At 42.9% G+C, this 24,657-nt stretch overlaps 1 protein-coding gene across 4 annotated transcripts in view; it reads left to right on the plus strand.

Moving 5' to 3' along the window:
* The first annotated feature begins 791 nt into the window (after positions 1–791).
* LOC117469173 (potassium voltage-gated channel subfamily C member 1-like) overlaps positions 792–24,657 on the plus strand; it is an 81,098-nt gene continuing 57,232 nt past the window's right edge. For 3 of the 4 annotated variants that reach the window (XR_004554565.1, XR_004554566.1, XM_034113547.1), the window contains exon 1: positions 792–1,493. Coding sequence is in view for 2 of the 4 variants with exons in the window: in XM_034113547.1 (XP_033969438.1) it covers positions 951–1,493 (543 nt within the window). In the remaining 2 variants the exon portion in view is untranslated. The remainder of the gene's footprint in view (positions 1,494–24,657) is intronic. The other variant, XM_034113548.1, reaches the window with a different exon arrangement.

Raw genomic sequence — 24,657 nt, forward strand, 5'->3', positions numbered from 1 at the left:
TGAGGGGGTCAGGACTTTTTCCTCAGACATATCGTACAGTGACAAAGAAAACTCTATAAGACTAATTGTAATTATAATATACTATGCACAAGAAAATAATCTTCCATTGCCACCGTCACATCTCAAACTCTGAGCATTTTTTCAATGTCGTTGCACCATGGTGCAATGACAATAAAGGAATTTCTTACGAAATGTCCCAGTTTCTGGATCACCAACATCAGTGTTCGACCTGATGCAAATCCCTGCAGCAGGATCAACATCTGGCTGAAAAAGTGGAGTGCAGGCTAGAGGACATGTTTTAGGTCAACAATGTGTGTGATAAAGGAGTCCATATGTCCGTGAACATTTGCTGTAAGAAAAACAGCTCATCTAGTTTCTGTCTCTCTGCTTCTCAGCTCAATGAATCTTGCAGTGGAATCCAAGGATGCAGCAGATTCTCCAGAGAGCCAAAAGAGAGCCAAAAGAGCCCGAGGAAAAGCATCTGATCAGCGGCAGGCAGTCCTGAGCTAAATAACATCAAATGATCCGGTAATATGCATTCAATCAGTCAGTCAATCAGTCAGTCAGCGGGCACAGCTATTGATTCATAACATCCGCATCCCATACTCTTTCTCTCTCTCTCTGTCACACACACACACACACACACACACACACACACACACACACACACACACACACACACACACACACACACACACACACACACACACACACACACACACACACACACACACACACACACACACACACACACACACACACACACACACACAGGCAGACTCCTCCTTCCCCACCTCTCTTCTCTTCAGCTCAGTTGACTCCTTGCAATTGCCGGGACGGAGCACCAGCAGCCTGCAGAGCGGGGACCGGTGGTTGATGGGGACGGGGGCCAGTAGCCGCAACAGCAGCAGCAGTCGGGCGCACCGACCGAAGCATGCTCCAGCGCAGCCATGACTTGCTCGGCGTCAGATAGCGAGAAGATCGTGATCAACTGTGGAGGGATCCGACACGAGACTTACCGGAGCACCCTGAATACGCTGCCTGGCACGCGCCTCTCCTGGCTCACGGAACCCGACGCGTACAGCAACTTCGACTACGACCCCAAGTCCGACGAATTCTTCTTCGACCGCCACCCGGCCACCTTCGCCTTCATCCTCAACTACTACCGCACCGGGAAGCTCCACTGCCCCAACGATGTGTGCGGGCCGCTCTTCGAGGAGGAGCTCGCCTTCTGGGGCATCGATGAGACGGACGTGGAGGCATGCTGCTGGATGAACTACCGGCAGCATCGCGACGCGGAGGAAGCCCTGGACAGCTTTGAGCAGCCCGAGCCGGACGCGCCCGAGGATGACCCGGCGCTCACTGGCGGGGCGGACGGAGACCTGAAGCGGCTGTGCATGCAGGAGGACGGCCGCAGGGCCACCAGGTGGGCCGTGGTGCGGCCCTTCATGTGGGCGCTGTTTGAGGACCCCTACTCCTCCAAATACGCACGGGTAAGTTGCTGGACAAGTGTCTTTCTTCCACTACTCAACCACCTTTTTGCGCATGATAGCGTGCGCGTCCTTTCTTTTTTTAATCTTTTTAATCTTTCTTTCTTTCTTCCTTTCTCTCTTTTATTCTTTGATTCTCTCTTTCTTTCTTTCTTTCTTTGTTTCTTTTCTTTCTTTCTCTCTTTCATTCTTCTTTCTTTTCGCTCTGGCGCTGCGCATACGTACCCATGTTTGGAACAATTGTGGCCACTGCGCATTGTGTCGCGTAAAGTTTCTACTGGAGGGGGAGGATTTCAAATCACTGCAGTGTGTTCTCCTCTTCTCTCCTCTGCTCTCCCCTTCCTCTTAATCTCTCCACTTAACACGAGTGTGTTTAAAGATGTGGCCATGCTGATGACTTTCTGTCAGTGCGCATCAGTCCACCCTTCTCTCTTTCTCCTTTTCTCTTCTGTGTCTACATGTGTGTCCTTTTCTTCTCCAGCTATTCTTAACAGTGTTAACATGATTTAACCTAATTAGGCATGACCCTAATGTGGGACCTACTTCTCAATCCAAATTTGGATTTTCCTCCAGTCGATGTATCACACAGTTAAAAGTATAAGTGAAAATCCAGAGGTCAGTGTGTCCTGCTATGGAGGATACTGTAAAGCAGCTACCTCACTGCATCCAGTAGGTTGCTGGGTTTTTGTGTGTGTGTGTGTGTGTGTGTGTGTGTGTGTGTGTGTGTCAGCACTAGACATGTGTTCCTGGCAGGTGGGGGTGAAAGCATTTGTACCTTACGGAGTGTCTGATGGAGCAGAGACTGTTCCGTTGTAAAACACGTATCCCTGTGGTAAACACACATCACTTCAGTCCGGATACACATTTCATTGTTATCTGCTAAATATTAAAGAAACATTAGAGCTGCTAAAACTCTGCACTGCGAGAGGAGTTTTTAGAGGAATGTCTTGAAGGATCCAGTAAGGCTGAAACATAAAGTGTACAGACGTTGTCAAGCTCTATAAACTCTGATTGAGAAATTCCTCCCAACACTAATGCAGGACAGTTTACCCTTCATGGAGAGGAGGGGTCAGGGTGGTGGAGTTTGTGTCCCATGGCAACACCCAAATGTATTAGCACACTTGTTTCTGACTGCTTCTCTTAGAAGATTGGAAAGGTTTGGAAAGTGTGTGTTTGTGCAGTCGCAGTGTGATTTAGAGGGGGGAACAGATTTACACGCTGAACAAAAGCAACGACTCAGGATTATATGAGATGGAGGATGGAGGGCCCGCCCCCCCCCCCCCACCTGGCATTAATGATCTGGGAAGATCTTATTTGTCCTTTGCAGTTTTAAAACATATAACCTAATCCAATCTGTAATGATTGTGTGTATAAATACGATCAGCCACTGGCAATCAATAGGAGGGAATAGATCTCTAAGACGAAGGGCAATGCGATGTTATGTATATTTCAAATCCTTTAGTGATTCCGTCTCACCTTCTCCTGCAAGTCATGTTCTCATCTTTAAATTCTCTCATCTTATTCTCAGTTTTCCCTTTTCAAATCTTGATTTACAATTCCCTCTAACTCAGTCCTCCCGCCCTCACCCGTTCCCCCCCCCCCCCCCCCCTGCTTAAGTGTCTCTAGAAATCTATAGCCGTTTGCAGAACCCGAGGCCGGTGCTGACCACTTTTTCTGTGGACTCTGCCATACGCAGAGACAGCATATTGACCCAGTCACTGTGTGACTTACATGTTGACACACACACACACACACACACACACACACACACACACACACACACACACACACACACAAACAAACACACACACACACACACACGCACGCACGCACACACGCACCCACACACCCACACACACACACACCCACACACACACACACACACACACACACACACACACACACACACACACACACACACACACACACACACACACACACACACACACACACACACACACACACACACACACACACACACTAGCCTGATGTGAGAACATCGTTAATGCACATATTTAAAAAAACTGTAGATACAAGGGGACATACACACGCGTCATTTCCTAAGCACCATTGGTCCAACGAGGGTCCACAGACCCCTTGTGGCTTGAGCAGGGAGCTCATGAGTACATTTCAAATGTAATTCACAACATCTATACAATTATAACAAATTGCATTTTGGAGAAGCATGTTCCAGCCCATTACTCCCAATAATGATGTCCAAATCAATGATATTTAGGATCAATGCAGGGGGTTGTGAGCCCTTTGCAAAACGCAGTTTTCATGCTGCAAAAAACCTGCATTTACTCAGGCATTTTCATTTGGCATACCATGATTTCCCCCTACTCTTAACTGACATGCTTAGGTACTGTAGAAATAAAGAATGGTAACCTGGCAATCAATATAATCCAGTGGTGCAGCGATGACGTATTTCTGTAGGCCGAAATGGAACTTAGCATCACAACAGCTCCCTCCACCAAAGCAATGGGATTGTCCCGTGCGACTTTAGCATATTTAAAAAAATAAGATCTCTGGTAAACACATGTTTATGAAACTTATTTTGTTCAGAAGGGTAATCTCCACATTTTAAAACCACTTTTATGATTCTTAAAACGTTAGGCTATAAATGAAACTAATCATGGTCACATCGTTGAGCATTAACCACCGCTAAGCTAAAGGTGGCTAATGCTTGGTGTGATGACGTATAGCTCATTTAGCCACTTGTTAGCAACCCCTGTTTTTAAGACACCTACAGTAGAAGCTTCAGACATTCACCAGCGGGGTATTTACTAAAGATCAACTCTCCTGCTCCTGCAGACCTTTTTCCCGGCATCTAACCAAAAACAGGTTAAGAATAAAATGAACTTCAAGACAAGAACACCTGAAGAGGTAAAAGGCTGACTTATTGGAGGGTTTTAGGACTCATTCCTGCACTATTTTGTCCACTACCAACATTCTTGCCAGAGATAAGGTTGTCCATGCCGCGACATAGACAACAATAACACATTCAAAGCAGCGGACAGGTGAACAACATTTCCAAGAAAGAGTGCATGCTTTCACTCTAGTGCAGTTCAAGTGAAGAGCAGAAGTGATGATGTACTGATGCAGGTGTTCTTAGCAGGCGTATTGTACTAAATGTGTTTTACACGTACTTATCATGTACAGCTGCAGTGTAGGTCTGTGAGGCTCAGTACTGATGTACACACCATCATACGAAATAAAGGACAACAGATGACAACAGTGAGTTCAGAAGGAGTGGACAGCACTCTTCTTCGTTGGTGTTGCATCTAGATTCAGCTAGCAGGTTTTTCATGCATAAAACTTGTCAAGTCAGAAACTTCAACGGCAGCCGAACAAGCGATCGAAGAACCAAAAGGGATTGAGAGTATAAAAAAAGACAAATATGACGGCGGGTATGGGGGAGCATCGGTATGACAGCTGGGGGTGACTTTGAAAGTGTTGCAGTCAATAGTTTCGGTGCCAGCGTGGTGACATAAAGATGGGGGGGGGGGGCAGCAGTGTCAGGTAGGCTGAGGTCAGGCGGCCGGCATGTTTTAGCTGATTGGCTCGCTGGGGAAGGGCGAGCCGCCCGTCCCTGCCAGCGTCCCGCAGAAGAAGAATGTCGGAGGAAGCGATGGAGAATAAATGAGAGCTTCGGTTCGTTATGAATATGCTACATCTTTTGCAACGGCAGCATCTCTTTCTGCGCTTCTCCTTTCCCTCTTGTCCTCCTCTCTTCCACACTCTGTAGTCAACCCGCCCCCCCCCCCCCCATTCCCTTTCTCCCCGTCATCACCACTGACAGCCCGTGCTGCTTTATTACCACGATTTCAGAGCTGAGTGCTGGATTGCTTATTATCGCTATTCAGCGCCCCCCCCAACCCCCTCCCCGTCCTCTCCTTCCTCTAACTCCCCCCCCCCCCCTCCTTCTTCTCCTCTCTGGCTCTCTGCTTGTGCTATAGCGTAACACTGCAGTCCCCCGTAGTAGCTGACTGCGCTGGAGTCTGCTGCAGAGAAGGCGGAGAGATGGAGAGAGGGGAGGGGGGGAGAGGATGAGAGGTGTTTTTGGTTGGGGATGGGGGTGGGGGGCTTAGTTTGAAAGGAAATCAGAGTAAGAAGCAGTAGAGGAGGAAGAAGAAGAAGAAGAAGGAGAGGATGGGGGTAACTTTGTGCACCCCCTCGTTTTGCCTTTTTTCATTTTCTGCTGAGCTCGGCACGCTCGTATCCGTTTATTGATCCGCTCGCCTCATTCAGGTGGATGTCTCAGCTGAATGGTGCTCTCTTTTGTAAGAAAAACCTCCCCCCCTCTCTTCCTCTCTCCTTCCCTCCACGCAGCGGGGTGCGATGGAAATTCCCAGTCCCTCAAGGAGAGAAACAAATACCAGCCCTCACACACCAGCACTCACACACCGACACACACGCTGCTGCGGCACCGCTAATGTCATTTTGACCTCATTCTCAGAGGCTGCGTTGCACACGGGGGGTTATTTTTGTTCATCGTTATTCTGCTGTGATGTCACGCTGGAGTTTAATAATGAAGTGCTGCACTTAGACTCGGCAGAAAGAAGCTGTTAGCACGTGAAATACTGACTGCAGTTTCAGGTTAGGTCATGTGACCAAAGAGTTTCATCTGGGAAAGATTGTACCTTGGCTACTGTGAAAAATATATCATATATATACAAATGGAAAATTATCAATCAAATACAAATTGGTGTGCTAGTGATAGTCAGAAAATACCATCATTGGTGTTTCTTTTTTGTAACAGAATGTGTTTCAGTATAGTTAACATTTTATTTAATTACATTATGAAAAATAAAATGCATTCCAGATAACTTCGGCTAGTATTATCATTATAAACTCCTCTTTTGGATGGGGGCGACAGGGGGGGGGTCAAAGCTCATTGTCACAGGGGCACTGGCCACCGTTTCCCCCCCTTAGAACGGCACATGACCATGTTCACTAATGCAATTGAATGAAGCTTCCAGTCTTTATGCTAAGCTAGGCTCTCTTCAGATATTATATTTTCCTGCTCTTTGGGGAAAAAAACTAATATTTAAAATAAATAAGCAAAGTCCATGACCGAAGTGTTGGACTACTCCTTTAAGAGCTAAGGTGAGACAGGTGGTCAGTGGGCGGAAGCTGGCCCGTGCACCACCCAAAAACAATGCCTTAGCCAGTGTTATTTATGGAGCGGGTACATTGCTTCCGACCTTCAGTACGGAGCACAATGCCATGGAAACGTCACTGCAGCCACACAATGACAGATCATTACGAGAACACACTTCTCTCCCTATCTTTAGCCCTCCTGATATTTTTCGTCCTTTAAAAAAAAAAACGTTACTCCTATCTCTCCCCCCCCCCCCCCCCCCCCCCCCCCCCCACCCTCTCTGGTGGATTGTTGCGCTATATGCAATATATCCACCAGGGTCCCCCTTCCCCCTCTGTGCTTTTCAGGATAATGCTGCGACAGAGCTTTCTTTCCCTGTGTGTCGTCCATCGCAGGAGAGATACTCAGGGAGAGGAGTGTGAATGTAAGAGGAGAGGGTGCAGAGAGAGAAAGAGAGACACCGTACTATTTGATGACAAGTCAAGAAATAAAGCGTTTAACCTCTGAGTGATCTCCACTGTCCTTTTGCCTCACAGGGGTCACACACACACACACACACACACACACACACACACACACACACACACACACACACACACACACACACACACACACACACACACACACACACTCTGGCTAAATGCGGCGACACTGGCACAAAAGCAGCCACTTGAGCATAAAAAATGGCATGTGCAGAAAGCTGCCAGCCGCAGTATACAGTTCATTCACATTCTGAAGATTAATGCAGAATGATCCGCAACCTTCCGCTGTGACGTGTGTGTGTGTGTGTGTGTGTGTGTGTGTGTGTGTGTGTGTGTGTGTGTGTGTGTGTGTGTGTGTGTGTGTGTGTGTGTGTACTTTACTGGCTTAAAGCAAAGGAGCTGCTCATGTTGCAACCAGAAAGCCTTCTGGAACCAGTTCCCCATCGTACCGTGCTGTGTCTCCAAACAGCTACATTTTTAATAACCATGCTATAGAATGGTGCAGTGATGACGTATTTTTGTAGGCCGACCTGGAAGTTAGCATCACAAAGGCAAAAAAGCAATGTGATTTTTCCATTGGATTTCGGAATATTCCTGAAATAAGATCTTTGGCAAACACACTCTGAATACTTCAGAAGCAGAATATCCACATACTAACTCCACTGTTATAAGAGTGGAATCATAAATGCAAATGCCAGAAGTAAGAAGCTAATTTAATGCTATAAAGGAACTACTTCACGGTCACATGACTTTAAGTCACCACCACTAAGCTAAAGGAGGATAATGTCCGCCGTGATTAGTTTAGTTGTTTATTTTGTCACTTTTTAGCTTCAGACATTCACCAGGTATTTACTGACATATTTTATTTCGTAGAACAAAGTTAAATAATCCCTTCAGCTCGAGTTAACTGCACACTTTATTTAAAAAACAAGTTCAATAAGCAGTTGACTTTGAGACAAGCGAACTGGATCTCTCATGTTATTCATTATTTTCTTTTTATAAATAGTTTATTTGCTATTTTTGCCTTTGAATTCATTTGCTACCTTAAAGGGGACCTATCATGCAAAATGCACTTTTGTACGTCTTTTATACATGAATATATGTCCCCGGTGTTCCAGGGAACTCACCAAGTATCAGAAAACACAACCCTCTCTATTTTCCTCCATACCCAAATCTCTAAAAAAGGGGCTGCAACGGATCTGATAAAAACTGATCCAGATTTGAACACTTCTATGTCGTCACAGAAGTGGCGCTACGGCTATTGGGCCAACTCTCCACCTATCAGGGGAATGTGGGGTTGGGCCACGGCCGGCCATTGCCGCTCGAAATCGCTGGAGACGCTGTAGTACATATGCCAGGCCTGTAAGTGGCGCTGTAGTCTGCCACAAAAGCAGCGAAGAAGACTTCCCGCCCATAGTTACCATGGTTACCCTTCTGTTTATTCTCCGCTGTGGCTTTTTTTCTCCCTCCCCGTCGAGGCAAGCACTGTAATTCTCTCCGGTTAGTCCACCAGCAGATGACAAACACCCACCTCTCCGCCTCTTCCAAGGAACGAGGGGACCGTGCGGCAGAGTTTCAGTTTCAGTTTCTTTTCGCCGGTCAAGATGTCCGTTAAAGTTTAAATCTTCCGGACAAAATTAGAAAAGTGCCGGTCAAAGGTCTTCTTTGTTATTTATTGAGCTTTAAAACAAATGAATAACGACTCTATAGGCCTATAATAATATAATAAAACCATAGACTGTATATATAAATAAAACACGGAGGACGGAGATCTTTTTTTCTCCCCCTCTTGACTTGATCAGAGCACGGCTCCCCTCTCCTGCAGGGGGGCGTGGTCAGCTGCAGCTCACAGAGATCAGCCCCGTAGACAGCAAACAGCACATAGAGCGAAATGAGGCATGGCTAAAATGCATGATCTGTTTGGTATTTTGAAAACAGAAACGTATAAATATACCTTATATAGGTATGGTCCTACAATATATCATTTAAATATAGCATGATAGGTCCACTTTAAGGCGAGACACCCAGGTGAATAGGGTAACTTTTGTAACTTAAAGATATCAGCTAGAAATTTCTCCAGTTAATTACTTACAATAAGGCAATTGTTTTTTGTATTACAAGTTTTCTGAAATAGCATGTTTAAATATGCAAATTATCCATTATCTCATTAAATATGCGCATATTTTAACACATTTCAGGAACCGAAATCTGAACTTTGGATAAAGCCAGGTTCAAAATTCTTGTTTTATTTTGTAGTCATATTAGTATCTAAGGCTTTTACAGAAGGGATTTTGGATATCTCTTTTTATCACTCCATAAATCAGAAAATACTGTCAATAGCCCTAAAATATCCATTTTCGCCATGTTTTTAGGTATAAAATGTTATATAATTCAGGCTATGAATTATATATGAACAAACCCTTCTGTAAAAGCCTTCATAATATTGATAGGAATATAACTGGAAGGCTTGGTGAATGTACGTGCTACTGAAGTGGACATTTCGAACTCAGAGTAGGAGAAAAAACTCATTTTGAGAAAACGACCTTTAAAGATTGCTGTGAGGCGCTACCTAAACCCTCCTGTTCTTTGGATGACAGCTTGCGCATCGACGCACTCCGTGAAGGTATTTAATGTTCGGGGTCATTTGTTTTTTGTATAACCTTGCTTCGTGCAAGTGACAATTGTTGTCGTCTTCTCTGTGAATGTTTTTTTCGCCGTTCTTTTGCCATTTTGAGATTTAAATTTCTAGCGGAAAGCTAACCAGGAAGTGTTTTAGCACACCACGTGACTCATCTGAACGAATCACGTTGTCCGAAATTGACACCAGCCAATGAAATTTCGTTTCTTGGTTTAAGACCCCTTTGTACTTTCACGATTGGTTGCTGATACAAAGGAAATGACCATATTTGGATCCGATGAGATTGTGCACGGAGCTTTCCAACGATATCTCTGATGACATGGTGCAAACAGCAGTACTTTATGTTACGTTAGAATCAGTGGCGTAACAAGGTTGGGATTGGCCCCGGTGCAAATATTGTTTTGGGCCCCCCCCCCCCCCATCGCCCCAAACATAAGCGCACGCTGATGTGCTCACACACGCACGGACATACACAACCACTCAGAAGCCCCACATGTATAGGCTATCAACAACAGCCTGCCCTGGCCTCAAACCACCACAGCCTGACAACGGATTAAACCTGTTTCCTTGATATTTGTCTCTGGGGAATGGGCCGGTAGGCCTACATAGACCGGTTGCTATAATATAGCTTTTGATCTTGGCGTCGGGGGTCTCAATAGCGCTATAGAGTCCCCTATCGGTTGGGGCCCTTGGGGGAACTGTTGGACCACAGCCAAATCCAGCCTCTCCTCCTGGCTGGCTGGAGAAGAAGGTTGCACAGCCACGGATACAGCTTCACTTGTGGAGCTAGATGGCAATGATGGTGGTGAGGCAGGTGAGCTATCACGTCAACATTGCTAACGTTAGCGCTCGATTTCGAGGACGATGTATGACAAAACAAATTGTCTAATTTTGTCAGTTTAGCTGTTACATCTCCTTGTTCTCTCTTGTCCTTTCTCTTTTGAGCGCTGCTCTTGTGCTTTGGTTTGCTGTACATTATAAATGCAAGCTATTACATTTTTTATAATGCTGCCGAACTTGCTGCTGCTAGCTACAGTACAGTACAGGTTGATTAAACGGTTCGCTCGTCACGCAAGGTATCACATGTCATGAAAGGGAGCAAGGTCATTGGAGAGACAAATTACAAATTAATTTAGGTTGCTTGGTCACTTTGAAGACTGCGTGAACTGGTCAATGCCATTGGGGCCCCAAAAAAATAAATGTAAAAAAAATAAAAATAATTTAAAAACCTTTTCTTTTTTCTTCAGACTACTTGTTAATGACTAAAACAGACCGAAATGTTATTAACCAGCAATCTCCCCTATGTTTGATTCCATATAAGGAAATGTAAGGAACCGTTGCTATCAGCTCAGCTCTTATGTCGGCTAAACTGTTTCCTTCTTTTACAGCTAATAACACCATATGCTCTGCTTAAGGCTCCTGTTGGAAAATAACAACATCTCCCAAATCAGTATCATGCACATGCCTGGCCACATACACACTCATACACACTTTCATTTGTCATGAATGAGCAGATGCCTAATGCTCTGCAGCAACCTACAGCCTGAGGGTGCCCAAATTAAACATCCTGTTTACACCTTTTTGTTAACCTGCATAATGGAGCACAGTTATAGAGTGGTGCAGGAATGAGTCCTTAAGCTGGAAATAAGTTAGCATGTTACCACTTTCACGCTCCCTCAATTCAAAGTCAGTGGATCTTTGGATTAGTTTCTGGTTAGATGCCTGAAATAAGGTCTGTGGTTAATACAAGCTTAAAGGTAGGGTAGGTAAGTTTGAGAAACCGGCTCGAGATACACTTTTTGTTATATTCCATGGAATGCTCTTAACATCCCGATAGCAATGAATATCTTAAGTGCTTTGACAAAAAATCCATACAAAAATGTCATCTGTGGAAGCCGTAATACTGTAAAAAGTACGACCAATCATTTTAGCCGGCCTGGCTAAAATAACTGGATGGCCTACCTGCCTGTCAGCCTTCCATCGGGGCACAAACTTATCTCGTGCCCTCATTGGTCATGTGCGCGTTCGTGTGTGTTGGAGGAGGGGCTCTATAAGGAAGTGGCAGATTTTCTCCGGTTGTGTATTTTCAAATTCTAGCGATCTCGAGCTGGTTTCTCAAACTTACCTACCCCACCTTTAACTGATTTTCATGACAACATACCATAAGTCAGTAAACGCCCCACAGGTGAATGTCTGAAGCCTGAAAAAGGCTGTTTCTAACAAGTCGCTTACTTAGCGATGGTGATCTGAAGTCATGTGACTGATGCCCCTTTCACACCAACGCGGTTCCAGAGCCGTTTCGGAGCTAGAGCCTGATAAGCACCGTTTTTTCCTGTTCACACCGCAGCGGAACCGACTCTAACCGGTGCTTACCAAGCACCAAAAAATTGTCGGTCCAGAAGCAAGAACCGCATACGTCACGCTTACGTCGGAGGGGGGCGAGATTAACCTCAGCTAACAGTTTATGGCGAGTACGGCAAATAAAAGTTGTAACAAGCAGTAGCGCTGAGCAAAGTGACTAGAACGCAACCACACACTTGTAAAAAAAACACACTTTATAAAGTCAGGCAACACTAACCAGGCTTCGTGTGATTCTGTTTATTTGTACCTTACTTTGACCATCCGTTCTCTGTTATTGATCATTGTGGAGAGCAGGCAGACGTTTTGTTTGTTATTATAGCAGCTATCGGATGGAATCAATACATGGGCTACACAGGTTGTCATGTCCGACTATCACAAGTAGATTCATAATGAAAAATACGCCGGTAAATGTGCCTGTAGAAAACGGCTTATGCCACAATAGGATAGCAACAACAAGTAGTCAAGATAGTCAGTTTAGCTTGGGTTGCTATGCTAACATCACCCATTTTATACCAGAGAAACTTTCATAACAGCGTTGTGATGCCAAACAGCCTGAATTCATACTGAAACACATTCACTTATTGGGAATTGGGGATATGTATCAGCTAGGGGTGTAACGGTATATGTATTCGTACCGAAAATATTCGGTATGGGCCCTTCGGTTCGGTACACGTGTGTTGAGAAGAAATTGAGAACGTGAACAACTTTTTGGAAGTAATCTCAGGTGCTGCGTTGCAGCATTCAGTGTAATTTGCTCACATTGGGTTCAACGCGTCATAGAGCGACCAAGTCATTTCATTGGAGAGGCATACTATGAGAACTGGTCACAGGGATGCGTTCAAATTTAGTCAGTAATTTGAGGAACTGTCGAAATGGCGAACGCAGATAAAGTTGAGCTCGAAAATCCTCCAGCATCATTGAAGTCTCCGGTTTGGGAACATTTTGGTTTCGCAGTCACGTACAAGGATGACGGACAAAGACAGGTGGACCGAACCAAAGCGGTTTGTCGGCATTGTTCAACTAAAATTGGTTACGCGGCTGGCAATACATCAAACTTGCACACTCATTTGAAAAGGCATCACCCGAACGTGAATATCACCGGTACCAAAAGAAAAATGACTGAAGTGCAAACCCAACTCCCACTAGCATTTAAGCCTCCACCACTCGCAAAAAGTTCAGACCGAGCCAAAGCTATTACAAACGCCAAATATCCTTATGTTGCCATGTTAGCGAAGCGCTACCTGGCTGTATCTGCTACCTCTGTCCCTAGCGAGAGGGTGTTCTCCACAGCAGGAGACATTGTTAATGCCAGCAGATCTGCCCTTTCGGCAAGCAACGTGGACAAGTTAATGTTTCTTAAAAAAAACATGAAAATACAATGACAAGCAAGTCCTAGTGTCAAGCTGGCAGCTTAGGTGAGTACTAGTACAGTACAGTACAGTACAGTACAGTACAGTTCAAGTACAGACTATTTAAGTTCATCGAAATGCTGCACCTTAATATTTATTTTATTATATTTTGTATTTATTTGAGTGAATATTCACAGTTTAATAATAATTAAAAACCCAAAACAAATATTTTATGTTTTGTGAGTACTAGTACAGTAAAGTTCAAATACAGATTATTTCAGTTCATCGAAATGCTGCACCTTAATGTTTATTTTATTATATTTTGTATTTATTTCAGTGAATACATTATTCACAGTTTAATAATAATTAAAAACCTCCTAAAAATATTTTATGTTTTGTGATCATTTTTTCTGCTGTACCGAAAACGTACCGAACCGTGACCTAAAAACCGAGGTACGTACCGAACCGAAATGATTGTGAACCGTTACACCCCTAGTATCAGCTGCTTGTGTGACAGTCAGACAGTGAATACTTTACAGCGGCCACTGCCGTGTGAGTTAACGGGAGAATAAACTCCGGGGGAAGAGCAGCACTGCAGCGGTCGGTAAATGCCGCTGAAACACATTAATAAACAATGAACCACGGCACTCTGGAGAAAAGTATAAGGTTGGAGAAGTCATTTTTTTATTTAATCTGGCTTCGTATGATTAAAAGTAACACGATCATCGACCCGATGCAGTCCCCCGTTGTTGTTGTGAGCGCCGTTGCTGAGAAAATCAGCGACGTAAACGGTGACGTCATGACGCAGCAGCGGCAGCACCAGTCGGGCTCTGGGCGGTGTGAACAAAACGGGGGCTGAAAAGAAAAACGGTTCCGAACCAGAAGAGCACAAGCACGGAGCTACAGTAGAACGGGAACCGTGTTGGTCTCAGTTTGCTTTCAGACAAAGTAGTCAGCATATATGAGTTAGTCATTTTGTACTTATTAGTTACTTTTTACTGTATTCAAAACTTTAAAAAACGTTACTATTTTCCTCACGCTAGTGGTGTGGCTCCACTGTGGTTGGTTGGTCCACTTTGTTTTTGATGAAATACCTGAAGAACTAAGGATATTAGTCTTAATTTTCTTTTATGTTAGCATGGAAAAACAATTTATTCTTAGTGATTCCTAACTCTTGGGATTTTGTTTTTTTCAAGTAGTACATTTGTATTTTTGTAAAATAAACTATAAGTACAAGTACAAAACAGCATAAGTACAAAGAAACATAAACCTAGAGATTCCCCAGACAGATTCTGAAGCAGAATAGTTGAAATTGTTGGAGTTTCTCAGATTGATACCCCAACAATCTGAATGGTCCAGATTGGCCCTAGGTGTGGTTGGTTGTGTGTAGTATTGTTTGATCTCACCGTGTTTCAGAGCCTGAGCTGATACAGGGAGTACGTTTCAGCTAACACAGCTCTCCTATAAAAAATGAAAGCTTCACTTGCTGTTTGTTCCCCTGTGGTGCCACCATGCGCAGAGCTAATGTGGGTCGCCAAGTAGTGACACAAAAATAGAAGCATCGCTGGAGGTGGAGAAGTGCTGTATCAACGCAATTTTAATTTGGGAGAGCTTGTTTTGTTAGTAATTGTTTGTTGGCGCTTCGAGGGGATGAAGCAGAAGACCAGCACTGGAATACTTTAGAGACTGCAGTTTTATTTTAGGTTGGGGGTCCTTTTGGGAATTAAATGCAGCTTGTAAACAGTAGCAGGATGAATGAAATCCCGGTGGCATTATATAAAGTGTTTCAAAGTATAAGGCTTTTATAATTTCAGTTGACAACCTACATCTGGAGCATCCCTAACTATTCCTTAAACATAATGATTTGGTTGATGCTCACAGGTGATCTTATATAATAAGCAACCTCTGTATGCATAAAGGGTGAAGGGTCAAAAAAGTCAGAAGGCTTCCCTAGAGGATTCCTTTCCTGTGTCATGCTACTTGAGGGTTTGCTTTCATTTGATATGACCCTTGTAGATTCTTCTGTATCAGAATATTCATAAAGCCTTTATTTATGTTGGTTATTAATATTAAAATATTAAATATTAAATACACAGAAAAGGAAAGCAATCAATCAAAATCTCAAATGTAGTGTCTTTGTAATAATCATCATCAGAAGTGTCTAACTGTGCTTCTAGAGTTGATGCTAAGCTACGCTAATTAGCTGTTCTCATCTGCTGATGTGTGAATGCAACTGCAGCTGCACTGAAAAAACTGAACCGTTGACTTTAATTAAATGTATGATGTCAACAGATTTTCACATAACTGTATTAGGTTATTGAAAGCAATAATATTACATTTAAATAAGAAATATTAGGTTAAACTTAATATTATTGCTTTCAACTAACCTAATAGAGTTATGTGAAATCTGTTGACATAATACATCTAATTAAAGTCAATGTTTCTGAAATAAAGCGTTTAACCTCTGTGTGATCTCCACTGTCCTTTTGCCTCACAGGGGTCACGCACACACACACACACACACACACACACACACACACACACACACACACACACACACACACACACACACACACACACACACACACACACACACACACACACACACACACACACACACACACACACACACACACACACACACACACACACTTTTTGTGACTGAAAATCAGAGTAAGTGACAGTAGAAAGATCTTGGTTCTTCTTTATTACATCGGTTACTCATTCAGTTTCTCTTTCAAACTTAATCTAATGTTGGTGGTTGTTTGAACAGCGGAAGATTTCATCTATCAAGTTAATATGAAACATAATTTACATTTATCAGCGAGGTAAAACACAAATTAGTCAGAAGTCTGGTGTCTTTGAGTCAATCATAATAATCATATACTTTGAATGTAGGAAAAATAATAAAAACTGTCCAAATCTCAGTAGTTTATTTTGTTATATATACACTTTGGAAATGGTGATAAAAGGGGTTGTAAGTGGGGTTTCTTTTTGTCCAATAGGCTTCCCGTCTTTATAAACCACATAAAGCTAAACAAGTGTGTATCTTGAGGAGTTATGAGCACTTGGAGATCTGTGAGGAACTCAGAATATTAAAACTTCTGATAATAATAAATCAGTGTGGTTAACCTCAGCTTCAAAGCCTCTCAAACCACAGCTCTGTCCTGTAACAGCCCAAACAATCTATCCACATTTGACATAAATGCACACGTAGAGCTAAAACAATGCTTCTGTTTCAGTTCAAACACACACACACACACACACACACACACACACACACACACACACACACACACACACACACACTCTCACACACACACACACACACACACACACACACACACACACACACACACACACACACACACACACACTCTCACACACACACACACACACACACACACACACACACACTGCGGTCAGCGTAGCTTTATTTATTCATGACAAACATGACATTTGCCGAGCTTTCTCTGGGGAGTTATTGACCCGATGATACCTTTCATAGTCGTTTGACCAAACCAACAGTGTGCTGTATCAGTAACTACAAAGCCTCAGGCCACACACACACGCACGCACGCACGCACGCACACACACACACACACACACACACACACACACACACACACACACACACACACACACACACACACACACACACACGCACGCCACCAGAGGACGGTTCCTCTCTAATACAGGGTTAATGCTTGATGGTTTATTACCAGTATGACACACAGCCATTTGGCGTTGACCTCTGGGGAGACACAGGAAACTATTTTCTTGGGACCAAATTTGTATTAATTATTTTTTTTTGTTTTTCTTATGAATACAGAAAAATAAATAAGGGGAATGAGCCCCTTGACCCTCTACCCCACCCTCTTGCCATTTCAACAATATTATAAATATATTAGCCTGTTGCAACCATATAAGTTCATAAATTCACACACATTTTAAAATAATGTTCCACTAGTCAGACACAAGTTGGCAATGAGTCCTCTCATAAATCAAGGTATGCACATTTCTACAATCCTATTTTACTCTGATAGTCACTAATGTATACATTACATAAATTGCTATCAGATTAAATTAATAATCAGTTTAGATTAATAAAAAGAGTATGTGAGGGTTTTTATCGGGAAAACAATTTTCTTGGGACGACTACAGTATTTAAAAAAATATATATATTCAGATCCAAAAGAGTAGTTGAGATATGTGTATCGTGTTCCAAGAGAATCTGTGTAAGCTGAATTTAATTGGTATAATCCTAGGATTTTCAAAACATTTCATCCTTAGGGGGATACAGTGTTGCCACAGTTTGGAAACAGACCTAAAATAAAGCTTTTACAGATAAAAGTGGAACCTTGAATGTACCGCACACTGACGTACCCACAGATTCTCTCCGAGTCTTTTTCCTCAAGTAGCCGAAAACCCATTAGAGGATCCCGTTCCTGCTCCTTTCTGTCCCTCTAAATATAGCCTTCTTTCCCTCCGTCATTGCGACACACACACACACACCACACACACACACACACACACACACACACACACACACACACACACACACCTCGTCCCTTTGGTGGGGGTAGAGGTGTTACAGCGTCTCTGATGCATGCTCATGGAAACGAGCCCCTGGTGCAGTTTAACACACACACACACACACACACACACTCACACACACACACACACACACACACACACACACACATACACACACACACACACACACACACACACACTGCTCTCTTCTCTACAGGAGGAGGATCACCCTGCGGCAGTGCTCCTGCTGGCCCCCTGCAGGGGGCGCTGTAGCAGACAGCAGGCCTCAGTGCTTTCACAGCAACTACCTGGATAACTGCATTGCTTTTAAGGGAATACATCATGGATAATACATTTAGTTTTGAAATGACTGGTTGAGGATTGAAAGATTGAAGATTATGTTGTTGTTTATCAGTGTAAGAGATGGAATACTTGCCCCAAATCAGCCAGGAGTAAGGGTCTACAGACTGCGAGAATCTTGCAGCTTTCAAGCTCTTTGCGTCACAGTAGCATTCACATGGTGATGCAGGATGGAGCTGATGGAGCAGGAGCTTTGGGCTGTCCATGGTTCATTGTTAAGCAGGAAACACACTGCTGGCAGTCATGGTATAACAGTTTCCCTCTACCCACTGAATGATCACATCAACAGCATGGGCTAACAATTGTTAGCTATATTGTCAATAAAAATTACTTTTTTGAAGAACTACATTTTAAATGTACAAAGAAGTGTAATGTGATAATGTCGCCTGTAGTGGCCGGTCTACAAAGCATTGACATCAACTCTGCGTCTCCTGTGAGCTCGTGGACCTTTTCCTCGTCTTTGTCTTGGTCCAGATCTGTACTGTTATGGTTGAGTCTCACAGGTCTCATCCTGATAATGACAAACCTCCAAACAATGGACTTTTGTTCAGCTTCTTTTCATGAACATTACAATATACAGTATTTTTGATAACATGGTTGTTTAATGGTTTACTCTTGTGCAAAGTGCTTTGGCAACACTGTGTTTGAACATGCCAACGAAGCTGTGTTGAGCTGGTGAAGCTAGTGGAAAGCTAAAGAGACAAAAGCAGAGCTAAAGGAAAGTCAATATTGGACTTCATCAAGAGGACACAAACTCAACTCCCAAAGAATGCTAATATTGTTCACAGGCAATTGTATGCTCATATGTGAGCCATATTGAGTGTTACCATTATGTCAAAGTGGTAGTTTTAAGTTTAATGCAAAATGGTTAAATTATGTGTTTCATACTAAAAATACACTTTGCTGATGATACTGAGTGTTTGACATTAATGTATTAGTACTTCTTCCACCTCTGGTTGATTCATCTACAGAAGAGGCTTGATAACCTCTGCAGTTAGGTCAAAGAAGGATTTGTGTTTATGCCAGTAGCCGAAATGGGTCAAAATGATTTAGAAAAAATTGTATATTGGCAAGAATCTGCAAAAACACTATATCAACCTTATTATTAAAGGTAGGGTAGGTCATTCACTTCAGAAACACTTTTTGTTATATTCCATGGAATGCTCTTAACATCCCGATAGCAATGAATACATTAAATGCTTTGACAATAAATACATACAAACATGTCATCTGTGGAAGCCGTAGTACTGTACTGACCTACCTGCCTGTCAGCCTTCCATCTGTGCACAAACTTATCTCGTGCCCTCATTGGTCATGTGCGCGTTCGTGTGTGTTGGAGGAGGGGCTCTGTAAGGAAGTCTGAAGGAAGGGGCAGATTTTTTTTGGCTGCGTACTTTCAAATTCTAGCACACTCGAGCTGGTTTCTCCATTCTTACCTACCCTACCTTTAAGTAACCTTAATTCTTTAAAACTAGTTTACAGATCAGTATGCATTGGACCAATAAAAGAGAGAAGGTTTCACACAGACACGTAAGGAACAATGTGCAACGAGCATATCATTAGAGTGAAAAGAATCCCATCAGGGTAAGCAGTACATAAATCATAAATCATAAAACATTGACACAACATATTGAGTTCACATGTATTTATTGATTAAAAAAGATTGTATTACTTCCACTTCCATGGTTTTCTATGTGGCGACAGCATCGTAACTTAAAATGAAGGCAGCACTGATCGAGGTTTTCTGTAACTGTCCAAGTGTGTTCACACTGTCTTTCCGTTAACCAGTCTTTAAACAGTGCCAGAGTCCATACCGTGTTCCCTTTAGTGTCCCTTTCAAAAACCGTACTTGGCACAGATGGTGAATCTAAGGTTCCATGCTCTCCTCAAATATACCATTGATGGTATATTTATGTAACAGCTAATGTTAAATTGGCCAAACCTTGCACATTGATATGGCTTCACATAGTTCCTTGATCAGAGTGCCTTAGCAGCAGCTTGCTTTCGTAAAAAAGCAGACCACTAAATCTCCAAATTGACCAACCAGAATCGAGTATTCAACTAAACCGTGTAATACATTGGAACAAAGAGAAAGGAGCGAGTGCTATTTAAGTTGGAAGGTTGCTTGCGGTCTCTCCTTTAAACCTCTCTTCTCCTATGAATAAATAATAAAAGAAAGTGAAAGAAGGACTGTTTTACCTCCATTGCTGCAGAGTCGGCTGCATCCCTCTCTCTCACGCACACACGCACACACACACACACACACACACACACACACACACACACACACACACGCACACGCACACGCACACGCACACGCGCACGTGCACGCACACGCACACACGCACACACACACACACACACACACACACACACACACAACGCGCGCACACACACACACACACACACACACACAAACAGACACACACACACACACACACACACACACACACACACACACACACACACACACACACACTCATGCCGTAAATCTCTCTGTCAGCCATGCTGCATCGATAATACGATGATGTCCGTAAAGCCTTCCTGTATGTTTGCTGTGTCAAGCTTCTCGTGCCACACTCTGGATTGATTGCGTTTGTGTGTCTGTGTGTTCATTGGTGCATACTGCTGGGCAAGATGGTAGAGAAGAAGCTGGACAATGAGGAGATGATGAAGAGGAGCAGGAGATAAGAGAGGGGGTAGAGGATGAAGAGAAGAAGCTTGGAGAGAAGAAGAAAGAATCAATTATTTAAATATTTCTCTGTTTTTCTCCTATTCCTTTTATACAATGTGCACTGCCCCAATGTATTCCTCTATTTACCTTTTCACTCTCCTCATATCCTTTTTGGCCTCCATACATTTGTCTGCAGTAGTTCAGTAATATGCTGACAAAATATCTGCAGGTGTGTGTGTGTGTCTGTGTGTTTGCGTGCATGTGTGTGTGCATGGGGGAATATGTGCATGTGTGTGTTATTTCAACACAGTCTCACGGCATTTCGTGTTATAGTCACGAAATTAATCTATTGATTCGTGTTCACCAACACCATTTCGCCATTTTTTTCGTGTCACACAGAACGATTTTAAAAGCAATGTAAATAATAACAAATTAGAAGGAAAAAGACATTTAAAAAAATACAGATTTAAGTATTCTGACACAGAACGATTTTAGAAGCAATGTATTTATATTGGTAGTATGTTTCGTGCCTGCACCAAATAATAACAAATTAGAAGGAAAAAAAGATGACATAAAATACAGATGTCAGTATTCTGAGGCTCTGAGCCCCATTTCTTTTCCTCACTGACGGCACAAAAAAAACTCAGACATTATACAATTTAAAATAAAAGGGATAGGGTTAGGCTTAGGGTAAGATATTGAGTAAGAACATGTTTTTATGAACCACACAGCTTCTGGTATTCCAAGACCCGACCGGACAAAAAGACGTGTTGCAGGCACGAAACATACTACCAATAGAAATACATTGCTTTTAAAATCGTTCTGTGTGACACGAAAAAAAGGTGAAAATCGTGTTGGTGAACACGAATCAATAGATTAAATAAATTTTGTGACTAATAACACGAAATGCCGTGAGACTGGGTTGGTTATTTGATGATGTAAATGAAATAGGTTGCTGACCTCTGCCTTACAAACAAAATCAGATTGCACTCAGCTACTCTGTGAAGGTACAGAGTGTGTTTTAAAGTCTATTTTAGACAGTATTAGGTCCTTTAAATTCATATAAAAAGTTTATAAAGCATGCCGTTTACTTTTTTTAAACAAGACTATGAATCTGAGCCATGCTAGCAGAGCTGTTAGGCTGTACTTTGAGCTAAATGCTAATGCGGCTTGCTACCATTCAGTAGAGTCTAAGCCACCCCAAGAAATGGATGTGAATCTTAAGCGCTTAAAATCAGTTTCTTTGTAACCTCCACCCTATCTTGTAGTAGTCAGTAGACCAGAGCAGCGACCGGGAATCTGTGCATAAGACGTTAGCTAACTAGCGTCTTTGCGGCTGTGCTGAGAGACGATTATAAGATGTTTATTACTACATGGATTGGTAAATACAGTATATATAATATATCAGTCAAACACAGCCTAACAAAAATACGCTGCCCCCCCCTCCCCTGCTGCCTGTGTTCCTTTACTGCCTGATAAGCAGAAGCCATGTACTAAGCATTGTGTGTCACTTCATTCAGCTGTTTGATGAGCCAAACACACTATCTTAAAACCATCTGGAACAGTTGTTGGTGTTTACTCGTGGCCCCTAACGGGTGGGGTGGGGGTGGGAGTAGTGAGGAGTCAGCAGTCAATGAGGCTATAAAGCATTGCTAGCACAGAGGTCCTTAAGCATACAGTCACACACAATAATAGGGAGATTGTTGCAGCAGTAGTGGAGATTAGCCCTACACAAGAGATGGGATGTGCACACATGTACACACTCTCACTCTCACAGTCACGTGCACAGTCAAACACCGAACCTCATAATCCCCTTGCCGAGATAGTTAGTAATAAGGAGTACTTCTGTTGGTACTGTTAGTAGCAACAGTGATGGAACAAGTGCACAGATCCTTTGAAGTAAAACTACCAATACAATAATGTGCAAGTCCCTTCAAAACGCCTTTATTAAAGTCTTTCCTTGAGTAAAGATACAGAAGAAGGTTATCAGCAACATTTAAAGTACACCAAAGTCATAGTACTAGTTTTTCTAAGGAATATGATCATATGGTTACGTACAGTGGCGTTTTTATATGTACAATAGTGGTGGGGCACGAACAACTTAGATGTGTATAAGCTTCTGGTGCTTTTTTAAACACGTAAACAAATAGCTGTAGGCTATCAATGGTCCCGATAGAGAGAGGGGGGGGGGGGGTATAAGGAAAACACAGACACTCATCACAGAGGTCACAATATCAATCGATCCAGCAGAACAATAGCCTATAGGCAAAACACAGAAGATCAACTAAAGATATGACATAAATGAACTTACCAAAGCTGAAGTAGATGGTCAACTTCATTCATTTTCTTTCCGTTTTACTGATTTTAATCGCTATACGCTGCTCTCTCTCGTCTCCTCTTCACAACTACACTTTTCGCGGCACACGTACTTACAGCCAATCAGCTCTCTGAATTATGAGATGACGTTTGGTAGGTATGTCAGCACAGTGCCCCTATGGTGATTATTTTTTTGCCGCACACATTGAATAGAAAAATACTCTGAGCATGCGCAGCGTAGTTTTTACAGAACACATTCATTTTAACAGCAGAGAGAGGGGCAGATCGGGGCTTGCCCCACATCGCTCTACACGGCTCAATAGGCACACTGTAGACACTAATTAGAAGAACACAGACTAAAACAGCAATGTAGAGACAAATCAGATGATTAAACATGAGCTTAAAATATATTTTAACATATATTTTTGGGAATTATTATTTGCATTACTTTCAGCTGACACTAGGTGGCACCTGAGGACGGCGGAGCTGACCAATCAGGGGAATGAGAGGTTGCCGTGACATGGTAACAGCATGGTAACACGACGCTCGTAACTCGGCCCCCTCCTTTGCAGGGGTCAGCTGCAGCGCATGCAAAGACAGGGTGGAGGACAGCAAAATAGAGCGGTTCCTTTGTCTTAAAGTCAATGGTTTTTGTTAATCATTTTTTGTTCAAGTCAAGCTTACAGTGTGTGATTTTCACGTTTTCTTCCACGACATAAAGTACGTCAGTAAATACCACAATGCTGTTAAATGTCTTAAAAACAGTGAATGCTAGCATTGCTAAATGAGACAAGGTCATCACATCAAACATTAGCCACCTTTAGCTTAGCGGTTGAGACATGAAGTCATGCAGCCATCATGTTTTTTTCTTTTTAGCCTAATGTTAGCTATTTACCGGCAATGCATTTATGCTTCGAAATACTTAAAAGTGGTGTTAATGTGTGGAGATTATCCTGCTGAACAAAGCGTGTAAATATCCTAAACATGTGCTTGCCATAGATCTTCTGCAATATTCCAGAATCCAATGTTAAAATCCTATTGCTCTGTCAGGGAGCTCTTTTGATGCTAACTTCCAGGTCTACAAAAATACGTCATCACTGCACCACTCTATAAAAGAACATTTCTGCAAGGACAAATGTGAATGGCATTGTGGAGAACTGCAGCGATCAGGGAGAACAGGAGAACTAAGCAGAAAAAGTGCACCGCCGTCTGTTCGCTTCACCTCAGTGAGCTGGGTGGGTGGAGGTGCGTCGGGGGGGGGGGAAGCATGTCTGAGTGACAGATATGTTAAGGAGAAGTGTGTGCAGTCATAAGAGTGTCTGACAAAACACAACATACTGTTATGAT

This window comes from Trematomus bernacchii, unplaced genomic scaffold (assembly GCF_902827165.1).
Source record: "Trematomus bernacchii unplaced genomic scaffold, fTreBer1.1, whole genome shotgun sequence".
Lineage (NCBI taxonomy): Eukaryota > Metazoa > Chordata > Actinopteri > Perciformes > Nototheniidae > Trematomus > Trematomus bernacchii.